Below are 13,358 nucleotides of genomic sequence, written 5' to 3'. Positions count from 1 at the left end.
ATAAAAGTCGCTTCTTAGCCCTTGGTGCTGCTTCCTGTGTTTTCTGCCGTGAAAGCAAAGCCAGTGCTTGCTCTGGGCATCACTGATTTGCTCAGAATGCCATGGCAGCATCATCCTTCTCTGATTCGCTGGTGGGTTTACTGGTGTGAAAGGTGATGCTAGCACTTCGGCTGTTGTTCCCACCATCACCCAGTCCTGCAGCAGGCCAAGGGCACCAGGTCCCAGGACAGGAGATGCATTTCCATCCCTTAAGCCCCACATGCACTCTGTTCACAAGGATGCTTTATGGAGAACTGGCTGCTCTGCTGCACCAGGCAGTTGCTGTAGATAAGTGACTTCCTGCCTGCTTGAAATTTTATGGTTTTTAAGTTAGTGTTTTTTCTGGCAATTAGGTGTGGTGACAGGATTTCCTTTGGTCTACCACCATTTGGACGTCTCCTGCAGGCTGGGGGTTTTTTAACTCTTTGATAGAGACATGCCACGGTCTCAGCCCACAGCAGAAGTAGAGGATTGAGGACAGCAGGGCTGGACCCTGGTCTCCCTACACAGTTTGGGCTGGACCCAAACACAGCACTCAGAGTGGGAAAAAAAACAAGAGACAAAAGAAACACTAGCCTTGGGTGCATCATGGAAAAACACTGAAGTCCAAAACTACCAGAGCGCAGGGTTAGATGGGATATTAGAAAGAAATTCTTCCCTGTGAGGATGGTGAGGCCCTGGCACAGGTTGCCCAGAGAAGCTGTGTCTGCCCCATCCCTGGAAGTGTTCCAGGCCAGGTTGGGTGGGGCTTGGAGCAACCTGGTATCTATATATATATGTATAGTTGTTTTTTTTTAAAAGTGAGCTCAGTGTGTATTAAACCATGCAAACACCTCTCCCAGCAAATGACCATGCTGCTGTTTGTTCCTGCTGCTGCTCATCCATGACCCCCTGTGCCGGTCCTGCTGATGTGCCCCACAAACTCATCACCCTCTCAACCCCTTCTTAACTCAGAAAGAACAAAAATCAGTTTGGAAACTGTAAAATCCACAGCCTGAGGACTGGCATAGAGGCCTCACGTCAAGGGAGAAATCAGTATTTTGACGACCTTTAAACTTTCCATGGGGAGAGGAAACCATGCCAGCTACAGCAACGGGCAGGGCTGTGGGAGAAGGACAGAGCTGGATGGCAGCAATTGCATCTCATCCCCTCCTACATGCTACTTCACATCTGAATCCCATGGGCTATTTTTGGTAAGTCAAGAAACAGAGGCAAGGAACAAAAGCCCTGAGAAAGGCAGCGGTGTGGGCAGGGGCTAGGGTTGGTCAGGCAGCCCACAGGCAGGGGAGGTGACAGTTGGCATCTGCTGCTCTTGCTGCAGACTTTATGGACTCGTTTTATGACTATTTCTCTCCTTCCCTCTTTAATTGTTTTCCCCAATCATGTAATTTGCAGCTCCTGGATCCCTGCTCAGTGATTTGGGCTGGGGATCACAGCCCAGCCCAAGGTCTCTGGCAGGTGCTCCTGGCCACTGAGGCTGAGGGCTGCAGGAGGTTTCGAAGTGTGCACTGTTCACAGGTTTTCCTTGCCTGTGACGAGCAGGTTTTCAGCTCCTGGAGGTTTTTGGCCACACATGTGCTCCTCACAGTTCTCTCCTCCCCATCTACTTGCTCCCAACCCCTCCCCCAGTCTCAGACTATCCCAGTTTGCACCGTCTTTGGTTTCTCCTGTAGCTTCCACCAGCACTCCCACCGTGACCGAGCAATTCCACCTCCCCTGTGGAGGTTTGTGGCTCTTCAGGGAGGCCAGCACTTCCTCCAGGAGCCTGGCCCAAGGGCTGGCTGTGTTTCAGCAGCAGCAGGGATATGGTTGGACCCACACCACTGCGGGGTACTGTGGAAGTCAGCAGCTGCCCAGCCCCACACACAGCATGTGCAGCATCCATTCCACTGCTCCAAAGCAGAGACATCCCTGCAGGCTCCATGACCTTAGGACAGACAGGAATAATGCTCTTTCAGTCAGGTGTCCTAAATCCCCTTAAAACTAGTCCCCACCCCTCTCTTCCACAGCTGTGCTGGGGGCTTCAGTGCCTGTGCCTCACTACCCTCCCAGGACAGGGGCTCCTTTCTTCCTTCTCCTTCCAAAATGTCCCTAGTGCTGCCTGGCCCTGGCACCTCAACATGCCCCAAGGAGCATGGTGGAATGACTGCCCCTGGAGGCTGCTGGGACTGGCTTTCCCCAGGGTGACCCCCAGTACCACCCCACTGCCCTCTTAGTCCCCAGACCCCAAGCAGGATCCTGTGAAATCTCAGCCTGGGGCTGGGAAGGGTGAGCGGTGTTCAAAACGTACAGAGCCACCTATGTCTTAATTCATAAATTGTATTAATTGTGGGGTGATCAGTGGAAGAAACCCCACACTGTGGAAGAGGGAACCACAAACACTGAATTATGCTGCAGAACACAGCTACAGCCATGTACAGTCCTCTGGCACACAGTCTGTCTGGTTAAAAATATGAGATGAGTTTAGTTAAATAAATAGTCTTTCTACAAGATGTCAGACAAGAGTGATTCATCCCCTAAAAAAGTTAGGCAGTTTTGGAGAACAACCGAAAAATACTTATTGTATTATAGTGGAACCAGACAGTCTCTGAGCTCTACTGACTTTGGAGGGGGCTGTGCCGGGCACTCGGCTCTGCAATGAGCTGTACGAAGAATGCCCCTTCTGTCCCACAGTGGTGGCATTTGGGCACCATGTTAGGACTAGACCTGCAGCTTCCAGCACAACAAAGCCTAAAGACTGTCCAAATCTGGAAGCTCTTCCATTTCCAAACCTGTTGGCTTCCAGGATTATTTCCAAACTTTGGCACTCTAAGTGTGACCTGTATAACCAAAAACCCCAGGCCTGTAACCTTTATCATTTTCAAATGCATTTTTTAAATGCTGCATCAACATTCTTGTGCCCTGCTTGCCTTCCCTGCAGGCCATGCTGGAGAATAGGGTTGGGAAGACCCTAGTGTGCAGTGTCACCCAGGTACCCCCTGCCCAAGAAGGGTCCTGCCCGTCTGCACAGTCCTACTGTCCTGGAGCTCCAGGAAAAGTGCCACTGTGGACACATCCTCACTGAGGACAGCCAGAAGATGCTCTGCACATGTGCTTTGGAGGGAAGAAGCAACTGGTCCTGCCACCCCAGTGCTTTCCTGGTCCTTCTCCTTGGATAGGAGGGGTCTCAGGAGAAGATGCAGCTCCAGTTTTGATGGTGGTACCCAGTGCCCCTTCCACAGGGGAGTGAAACAGTCCACAGGCAAAGGTTCCTCTGCCTGCAGAGGCAGGAGGACAGTCGTGAGCAGATTCAGGTCACCAAGAGCAGACCACCACTGGTGCCCTCCCCTCTCTCTGCCTTGAAATCTGCAGTTCTCCCTTGGCCACCAGTCACCCCTCTGGTGTAGAGCGATTGTCACTAAGTATGAACCTAGCCAAGGCAGTGCCACCCTGAGGAGTTAAGTGGTTGAGTTTCACAGACAGGCCTTGATGGAAAAGAGGGGGTTCTCCAGATACAGCAGACAGTTGGAGTGGCAACATTGCCTCACCAGCAGCAACCATATAAAGACAGTGCTGGGCTTACTGATTCCTTTAGAGGAGATGTTCCTAAGCCTTTTTATGTTTTTCCGTTGATGTTTGTAAGCAGATTGGTGCTGGAGATATATGTGAACCGAGCTTGACTGAAGTGCCCTGAGCCATCCTACGTTTCTAGGAAAGAAACGTTGATGGTAGAGTTTGGTAAACAAAGCTCTTGTGACATAACAGGGACATCGACCCTGCCAGGAATGTGGGGTTTGGTGGACCCAGACACACAACACCAGAATGGTACCAAGTCACTGGCTGTGAAAGAAAAAAATCTGAGAGCAAACAAAAACAGCTTCAAACTTTGTTTCATTTGTGTTCTCAGGGCCCCTTGGCCCTCATTAATAAATAACAAAATATACAAATTAAGAAACAAGAAGAACAGAGAGGCAGAGGAACATAAATAAGGGAAACAGGGAAAGGCACTTTGCTCAAGAAAGTTGGGCTGGATTCCCAGCTCGGGACAGCCCTTTTCTCACTACAGCTTGAAGATGCCAACGTATGTGTTGCCGTGCCTGTAGTCCACTTTTGTGGAGTCTGTCACATTGACAAAGACCATGTCATCTTCCCGAAGGTTGAAGACACCTCCCACCCGGATGGACTGGAGTTCACAGGAGGAGTTAAAGGTGCTCTGTGTCTTTTGTCCCTTCAGCAAGAGCCGGTCCTCTTCCTTGGGGATATGCAAATAAATATAGAGGGTGAAGGGCGCCAAAGACACTTTCCTGGTGCAGAAGCTGATTTGGGAGTAGATGTAGTAGAGCCCTGCTTCCTCCACCTTCAATTTTCCTTCCTTATTGGATATCAAGCTGTTTGTGGGGCCATACATCGTCTCCTTCCACTCCAGCACTGTAGGGAGACAGCACGGCAGGTGAGCTCAAAGAAGGAGACTTCCAGTTTGGCAGGCTGATTTGGGGGGGCACCCCACAGACATCTGGCCTCAAAGCCTCTGTCTGTCTGTCTGTGGGGTGCAGTTAGTGGCGTACCCAGCCCAGGACACCATTCCCAGCCCAGGGGAGCAGGGACCCCTTCCCCAAGGCCAGAGCAGGTTTAACCCATGTTGCTGATCACTAGCTTTGTCACCCTTGAATCGGTATGTGAGTGGAGGAACATTTAGCTTCCTTCATCCAGCCAACTGGAAATGCATAGGGAGGAGGATTGCCTGTGTTTGCCACAACAGACCAAACACTGTGTTACTTCCTTTTGCTGCCTCCATGGACTTCAGTGGGACACCCTCCAAGCCCTCAGAGCACTACCAAAATATGCTGCAACTCCACTCTTCAGTGCCTCCCATCCCAGTTTTTCCCAGCTGGGGGCTGCCTTTTCTCCAGAGTCCTTCCTCCATTTGGCCTCTGAGGATGGCGAGACTTTACCAAGGAAGTACAAAAATTAACATTGCACAATTGCTATCCCTGCCTGGGTGCAGAGTTGCAAGGGCTTTGCACGGTGAGTGCTGCTTCCCACTGCCAGCACCATGGCCCAGACAGATCAGGTGATGCCATGGATTTTGGGATACTTTTGGTGTCATCAGAGTAGCTACTACATCAGTAGTAGATGTAGTTGGTGCAGATAAGCCAATACAGAGACCTGGAAGCCATGGCTGTGGGGGCTGAGCTCAGCTATGACCTCTGGAATTTGGACCTCTGCCTTCCCCAGCCTACAGAGACACCTGCAAGAGCAGCCAGGGGAAGCAAATTGGCTCCAAGGGGAATAATGGGTTTGGCTGTCTCTGCCCAGAGACAGTGTGCTATGGGTAGTCCTGGGGGAGCCATGCAGCCCATGGGCCATTACCAAGCATCCCACAGGGACATTTCTCCACACCGAGTTGAGCTCCAGGCAGCTGCTGCTCTCTGGACCCTGCTTTTTAGGCTCAACAAGTGCTTGAGCAGGGAGTTTTAAAATGCAGCGAGTTTCTCATTTCTTTGATCTTATCTAACACTAAGCTTTCCACAGGTAGACTGAGCTCTGGGTGAAATGCTGCGTCAGAGATGGAAAGAGCAGTTGCTGATTATTGTCAGTTACTCCAGAATTAAATCAGAAATGCTCAGATTGCGAAATCCTTGCCGAATGGAGTGACTGACCTTGCAAGCTCATACTCACTTTGGTAGTCCTTGCTGTTGTGGGAAGTCCCTCAACTAAGGCTACACTGGGGGACAGAGCAGCAAGAGCAGCCATGGCCAATACAGTGGGATGCACAAATGCAAAAGGACTTAGGTATATCTCTCAAACCTAATGTGGCCATGGCTGTGAATAATTGCAACTTGACTAAATCCATTTGGAGCCATCTATGATGCGTCTGTAAAGCCCTCAGCCAGCCCACATTGCTGCCAGGACCACTATGGGTGAGAAGAGGATTAAATCAGCAGATGCAGATGGGAGCAGAGCCCTCCTGCAGCAGCCACCCCAGTGAGACATGACCAGGAGACCAAAAAGATCAATTTTAAGAACAAAAGAAAAGTGGGAGGTTGTTTTCCTTAAATACAAAGATAAAAAGTTTTCCACTCATAAAAAATCCTGGAAAGATTAAGCCATTTCTAGGAAGGCACATACAGGGCTACTGAGGACAGCTGGGATGGACGAACCCCACGTGGCACAGCTGCACATGTGGCCACTGGGAGGTTTGCTGTGTTTTGGGACACACTTTCATGCTGGAGTTGTTCTGTCCCTGCCCTTAGAGAGCCACAGGGCAGGATTGGGAATGCACACTGCTGTATCCCTCTGGCTCCCTGCTTGAGGTAGGACCGAGTGAGTCTGTCTTACCTGAGCCTGCCTTGTTGCTCTGCTGACCTGCCAGGTGAACTGCAATTGGCTCCCTCTTCTCTGCTGCAATTTAGAAAGGCCAGTGTTATTGATGCCTTGTTACCCACTTTTTCCCCAGTGCTCCTCTGCAGGGACTGCAGGACCTCCTGCCCTTAATGTTTCTCTACAGGCCAAGACACCAAATTCCACCCCCAGCCCTGACTGAGGTAGGACGTGGCCTCTACTCAACAAAGACCTGCAGGAGCCTCTGAAGTGAAACCTCTGACGGATAAAACCTGCAGAGGAGATGGTGTCACCTTGCCTGCCGTTGGAACAGGACCTGGATGTGCACACCTCACCTGCAAAAGGCGTCTCATTCTTGTGTGTCAAACGAGAATGCTCATGGTGCTCAGGACCTGCGATGTAAAAGGCCGCAGATTTAATTTTGGGTTTGATTTCAACAATTTCAGACATTGTGACACCCAAAACTGCCTGCCCTGGGGAGATGGCCATGCCCAGTGTCCCCCTCTGCCAGCCCACACCGAGCTCAGTCTTACCCCCATAGGGATGCTCCAAACCCCAACCTGTCCCCTACCTCCACCCCACACCCTGAGACACTCATGGGCTGTTGAAGTCCCTTCACAGGCCAAGGAACTCCTTCTGCCCCTGCAAGCCATGAGTGCACTGGTTACATCAGGAAACTCACCTCTCTGCATTTCAAACTTGGGCTGCTCCTTGAGGGCTCCGTCCTGTAACAACAGCAAAAATATATAGGTTTTTTTCCAAATCAGTGATTTTGAAAGTTTCTATATAAAATATGCTCTGGTCACTGCTGGGGTTGGTGATATTTGGCTCCAGTAGCCCTGTCAGCTCTTGACAGAGGGTACCTGAAACCAGAGAGCCTCTCTAGTACCTTCCCCAGCTTCACATATGACCATGGGCTGTTTGCAGCAGGGAGTTTGTAGGGTTTATGCTCTTAAGTTTTATTCAATTAAAATTAAAATTTGAAAACAATAAGGTAAACAAAAAAAAAATCTCCTTTTCATGTGGGAGACATGCTGCAAGAGCTGCCAAGGCATATCCCTGCCCTGCAGTGGGGGTTTTCACGACTGCTGAGCACGGCCTACCTCAGATATATATTTTTGGTGGTCTGTTGGGTACTGTTGCAAACCTGAAGGTTTATCTGAGGCAGGTGTAGCTGAGGCATTTGTTGTCATCAGGCAGTGACAATGAGGAAGAATGTTCCTCTCCCATCTACTCTGGCCAGCACAGCCACTCGTAAGAAGTGAATTCAGGGCTGAGCAGGATGAGAGCACCTCATCCCTGGCTCGGCATCCCTCAGCCACTCTTGGAGGATATTGCAATGCAAATTGGCTCTTCTGCACCCAAATGTGAGGGGCCACTGCTCCAACTAGAGATGCCACCCCTGAGTCCATGGGATGGCATTTGCACAGCACCCTCATGCTCCTCACTGGTTGCCAGGAGCTCTGTTTCCTGACCCAAGCCTTGCACTGTCGTTGACACCTGGGCAAAGTGGGTGGAAAAGTGTTCCTAGTGGCAGGTGGCCACAAGCGTCCTCACACCCACCAAGTGTGAGACAGCAGAAAATCAATATTTTTCAGACCAGAATCAGGGAGAAGAGCCGAAGTGGCTGCAGCTCCATCCCTCCCACCACAAGTCCCAAACATACTATGGCATGTTGCAGCTGGATGTGCTCTGATCAAGAGCATTTTAGGAAAAGAATCAATGAGATTTTCCAATGATATCAATATAGTGTAAAAAGAACACAGTACAAAAAAGGGCATTTGCTACACAGCCCTAAAGTAGAGAGTACCCATGGTTTTTAAAAAAAGCTTGGGGTGAAGCTCTGTGTGTGACTGGGAGCCCCTCTCCCCCTTCAGTGGGATCTTTATCCACCCAACAGCACGTACCTTGCACTGGATGTTCTGGAAGCCCCTTAAAATCTTTTCACAGTCCAACAATGTAGACTTCTGACCTTCTGCTGTCTGACATTTCTGTACTTTCTTCAGGAAGATGTAATCTTCATTTAAGCTCAACACCTCTTCCATCTGCCGACAAAGGAGAGAAAGGAGGGTCAATAGGATGTTAGTAGGACACCTAAAACAGCTGGCAGCAGAGCCGTGCTGCACTCCTGCCAGCAATAAATCCAGCCTGGGAAGCTCAGGGTCAGATATTCAGCACTGGGATAAGCTGAGCAGACAATCTGTGAGTAGCAAGAGTTCTCACCAGACCCACTGGGAATTGCACCCATGGAGCTCACCCTGACTGACAATGCTAGGTGAGAGGAGGATTGCTCAGGATCTGTTTTCTGTCACCTTGAAAAATAATTTAAATGTCCGTCTCTGACTTTTCTTAAAGGCACAGAAATCCCAGTGGGTGGCTCAGGGGCTTGGGGTTTGCAGCTCCTTCCCCAAGGGCCCCAGCAGGCAGCTGGGATGCTCACTCAGCCCCTCACAGAGGGGCCCTGTCCTCTGTGTGCCCTGCCCACACAGAGGGGCTTTAAATCTTTTCTGCTTGCTTATTGACTAAAAGTGTTGCCAACAAAACAAAACGTGTGTTGGGGCTGAATTGTGCCAAGATCTTCAGATAAAAAAAATTCAGAAAGCCAGTAAGAAAATAATTAAATGCATGCAAATATTGATTTTTAAATTTACACCTGTTCGTTTTTTTGTTCCTTGTAAAAATCTAACATTCAGTTAAATGGTAAAGTGCAGCTGGACATGAGGACACACAGCCAGGCACAGTGCTCAGCATAGGCAGCACTAGGATGTGCAGGGTCAGCTTTGAAGCCCTGCCACAAGCTCTGAAGGCAACTGAAATCCTCTTGCCACTTGTGACTGCCTTTCAGCTGCCTCTGATCCTCTGCCATGTCCCTCTGCAGTCACATTTCCCTCTGCCAGAGACCCTCTACACACTCCTTCACCACAGGCTGCAACCTCCATGAAGCAAAGTCCCCTTCCAACCCCCTGATAGTAAAGCCCCCCTAGCTCAAGATTGCACTCCACCCTTGTAGATCAGGAACCACACAGTTAAATTTCAATTTAAGTTGAGACAATACATTTGAAAATCAGTAACATCCACCTTATCAGTGTATCTGGTAAGAAAAAACTCATTCTGGGGTTTAGGCACATATTTCTTTAGCTGGCAGTTGTTTCTGGCTTGGAATAAAGTGGCTTTACCTTGGTGATTTTAGGCAGCATGCAGTGCAGCTGCAGTCATACCAACCTCAAAAACAGCTTTCCAGACTTTAACATTTTGGTAAATGTTGTCCCAAGTATGGGACAGGATCACTGGTACTGTGTACCTTCAAAAACTGAGAAAGTGCTGTGGTCCAGTCTTTTCTTCCCTAAACTGCAAGACAGCACCTGAAGTGAGATGTTGGTAAAATCACTGAAACACTAAAAAAAATTTTATTTCTGGACCTTTCATCCTCTCAGTTAGTGTCAGAATGCTACTAAGTGCTACAAAATCAGAAAAACCCCTACCAAGCCTAAAATAGCCACTTGCATGTCTAAACCACACCCTCTTGTCCTCAGACTGACCATCAGCTACCAGGTTTGCTCTTAATGTCTCTTCTCAATTGGTCATTCTCTTTTTATTAGCAAGGGGAACAGATCTCTCCTCCCACATGCATCTCCATGGCAAATTAAAGCAGAAATGAGAACATGGGTGTGATAAATGGTACTGCTGCCTCCATCCAGTGGTCAGCACCATCTTCCACCATGTTCATCCTCTTGGTGAGCAGATCTCACCAGAGCTGAAATCAAACCATGCCAGCAACCCAGCAGAGACAGAGACAACCTTCTCTCTCCGCTTACCTTATCCATCTTCATGTGAAGATACAAACAGAAGAGCACGGTCCCAATGGTCTGCACTACAATAAATACAGTGAGGAAGCCCATGAACATTTTCATGATGCTGGGAGATGGGCTGCTGATGGGACGGGGTGCCTCAGGGCCATAGGGTTCGTTCATCCTCTATGCACGTTGCTGGGGCTCCTCCAAATGCGCTGCTTGCAAGTAGCATGAGAACTGCTGTGCGAGCGCCTGCTGCTCAAGGGATACAGGGTACAGCAACCTACACTTCCTGGAAAAAGCTCTTCGTAGTGGGTAAGTTTGTTCACTACCATCTCTGACAACAACAACAAAAAGTTGCTTAGACTTTCTTCTCCATTGCACTTCCATGCTTTTTCTTACCGTTCTACCTGAAACAGAGAGAGGTTCTTGTTTTGTACATTCATATTTGCCCTTGAATCACTCCAAAATATTCCCTGGTGGGGTTTTTTTACTACTGTGGATGAAAGTTTTGTGGCATGTTGTCTTAAAAGAAATGAAGAGTGAATACAGGTACAGAGCTGCTGAGCAGTACTGTGGGCTGCTAGGGGCTGGGAAGCACTCAGAAAGTTGGTTGTTTCTCAGAACGGGAAGAATGGCTTTTTGCTCTTCGTTTCCTCTAAGAGAAGGATGATTTCTGCAGTGAAGATGCTTGCTGAGGCAGGTGGGTTGTGCTGGTTTCTGCCTTCCCTTGTGCTTCTCATGGGTGATATCTCTGCCTGGGTAGTCTGGATGATCTGGGAGAAAGGACTCACTGTAAAGACACCGTGACCCTGGTGTGGGCACAGCTTTTATGCTCCACAGCAGACAGTGGGACTTTGGGCTTGGTGCTTGGCCATCAGTTTGGAGAGACAAGTTTTAAGCAGTTTTCTTGATACCCTAGTGAGGTGCTCATCCTGTACCCAAGGACACAAGCCATCTCGGACCCTGCCCCACTTATCTCTGTTACCTGTATCTATGTACCTAGGCATGAAAAGGGCTGTTGGGAATGCCAGATACTCCTGCCAGCTTCTAACCTCCCAACATCATTGCCATGCAACTTTGAGAAACCCATGTCCCCCCTCTACACCCTGACCCCTCTTGAGCTGGCTGCAGGGAGTTGAGGTCCTGCCCCCCAGCTCTTCAGGAATCCAACATTCATGAGTACATGTAACACCCATAAAATAATATACCAAGGGGTTCTCATTGCTTGCAGTAGGGGATAGACCTTTTTTCTCCATGTAAAGAGAATAAATTTGGGGTTTTTTTGGGATATAGGGAAGGAGGGCTCAAGGATGTATTGAGGGGGGCTGGGACGCTGGTTTGAAGGCATCATCAACCATCATCTGGAGTTGTTTTGAAAGGGGTCTGTTAGAGGAGATGTTCTTATCAGATGTGCACACAGCCAATACAGGGTTGGATCCTGCTGAGGTAGGAGGGTGCTGAGCAGGTGCTGCTCGCTAGCAGCCCCAGGAGAGGAGGGTACACAGTGCCTTTTGGGGCTGCTTAGAGCATTGCAGGATGGAGTCCAGCATCTGCTTTTGCTATCTGCCCTCTCTCCCGCATCCTGCCCTGTGTGGTTAAGGTGCTGTGAGCTGCAAATGCAAATGCTGATAACAAAGCACAAACACCTCTGCAGCTGAATCAGGGTTTGACCTTAGCAGGTCGTTGTGCTCCTAAATATAACATCCTAATCACAAGTACGGGATGACTCCAGGGTCTTTGTGGGCAGCATTTGAGTAACAGGGCAGAGGACAGCTCAGGGCTGAGGCCCTGGCTGGTGCTTTGGAGTCATGTAACTCCTTAGACTGCCAGGACTATCACACTTCTGCCGTGATGGGTAGGGCTCATCCTTTGGGAAGAGGCTGTCAGCCCCACTTCTGCCTTCTAGAGGAGAGGGTGGCCACTGGAGTCCCTGCCCCTGAGTGCCCATACACTGAGGGCTGCCCACACAACCTGAGCATCCAAGGGCTGCCTTGCTGCTCAGCTCACCAAGGCTTTCCAGTCTCCTCAGGAGTGTCCTCCCAATGGCAGCAAGGAGACCCAAACAGTGCTGGGGATACATTAGTTGTGTCCCCAAAGAGGGTCTCCTCAGCGTCACTGAGCTTTGGACCTGGTCCCTCAGGCTTGCAGCTCTGCTGTGCAGAGGGCCAAGCCCACACACAGCCTGGGGCCACTGCCAAGTGCCTGATTTTATTTTTTTTTTTGTCTTAAAATTGCCATAATCTTTGGAATGGCCAAGCCTGGCCTCTTCTCAGGCATCTGGTCTGACATCAAGCTCCTGCACACTGTCCCTACCATGACAAGTTTGCCACCAGCAAAAAGCCATTTGAAAATTCCCAAGAACACCCCAGACAGCTGAGGGTTGTGAGGCCACAGTGGGGAGCAGCACCAGCTCCCCAAAGTCCTCATGCTATGCCTTTGTCCCATCACACTCACCAGCATTTTCCAGGGCTCTTCAGAGTTTCCTCTAAATTTAACACATCTGGGGGAAGTCACTACATGTGAAACTAAATGATATGACAAGTCATCATTTGATACTGTTCCTGAATGTGTTAGGACAGAGGCAGGCAATAATGTGTGAAACCACAGCGCTGAGTGTTGCAGAGTTTTTTGCACAGCTATTCCTGAGCCCTGGCTTTCTCCAGCAGACAAAACCCTTCCAAAGACATTTCTGTATAGCCACCTGCTTCACTGAAATGAGAAGATCCTGTAGGAAATGTTGAAAAGCCCAAGTATGTTGCTGGTCCCATTGCATGCACCTTGATGGGGAGGCTGGAGCCTTGGATGCGCTGACAGGTTTGGTGAGGAGGATGGGGAAAGGCTCCAGTTTTGGGTACCCAGAACAAAACATCACCAGTTGGCCAGCTTGTGCTGCAAACCAGGAAACTGAGTTGCTCCTTGGCAGCACACTGATAGGAGAAACCAGATGGAAAATATGACAGTGGGGATCCTGGCAGAGGTTTGTCAGTGGCAGCTCCTCTTCAGGAAACCATTGCTTCACACCGGCAGTCCAGCCCCTCACTGCTGCAGCTGGTGGGGAGCAACCCTCAGGAGCCATCCACCCTGCAGCACCTGGTCCTGAGACTTCTCCAACTTGTGATTGACCACCATGGCTGCTCTGCCAGGAGTGTTGGATCAGACAGGAGGTGCTGACCAAGCCCTGTGGCAGGCAGAGCCCCTGTGAGC

The 13,358-nt window shown here is 49.7% G+C and overlaps 1 protein-coding gene across 1 annotated transcript; it reads right to left on the bottom strand.

Annotated features, from left to right (window-relative positions):
- Window positions 1-3,902: 3,902 nt before the first annotated feature.
- CD40LG (CD40 ligand) lies at window positions 3,903-10,371 on the bottom strand. The gene is made up of 6 exons (XM_069014885.1): window positions 10,176-10,371; window positions 8,268-8,405; window positions 7,043-7,085; window positions 6,696-6,752; window positions 6,358-6,420; window positions 3,903-4,446 (listed from the first exon to the last, which is right to left on the bottom strand). Exons 1-6 carry the CDS (start codon window positions 10,329-10,331, stop codon window positions 4,079-4,081), a joined length of 825 nt encoding a protein of 274 aa, XP_068870986.1. The 5' UTR covers window positions 10,332-10,371; the 3' UTR covers window positions 3,903-4,078.
- Between the last annotated feature and the right edge of the window lie 2,987 nt (window positions 10,372-13,358).

Source organism: Aphelocoma coerulescens, chromosome 4A, assembly GCF_041296385.1.
Source record: "Aphelocoma coerulescens isolate FSJ_1873_10779 chromosome 4A, UR_Acoe_1.0, whole genome shotgun sequence".
In the NCBI taxonomy this organism is placed as follows: Eukaryota; Metazoa; Chordata; class Aves; order Passeriformes; family Corvidae; genus Aphelocoma; species Aphelocoma coerulescens.
Note: the sequence above shows the minus strand (reverse complement) of the source record. Positions and strands in the feature narration are given on the sequence as shown.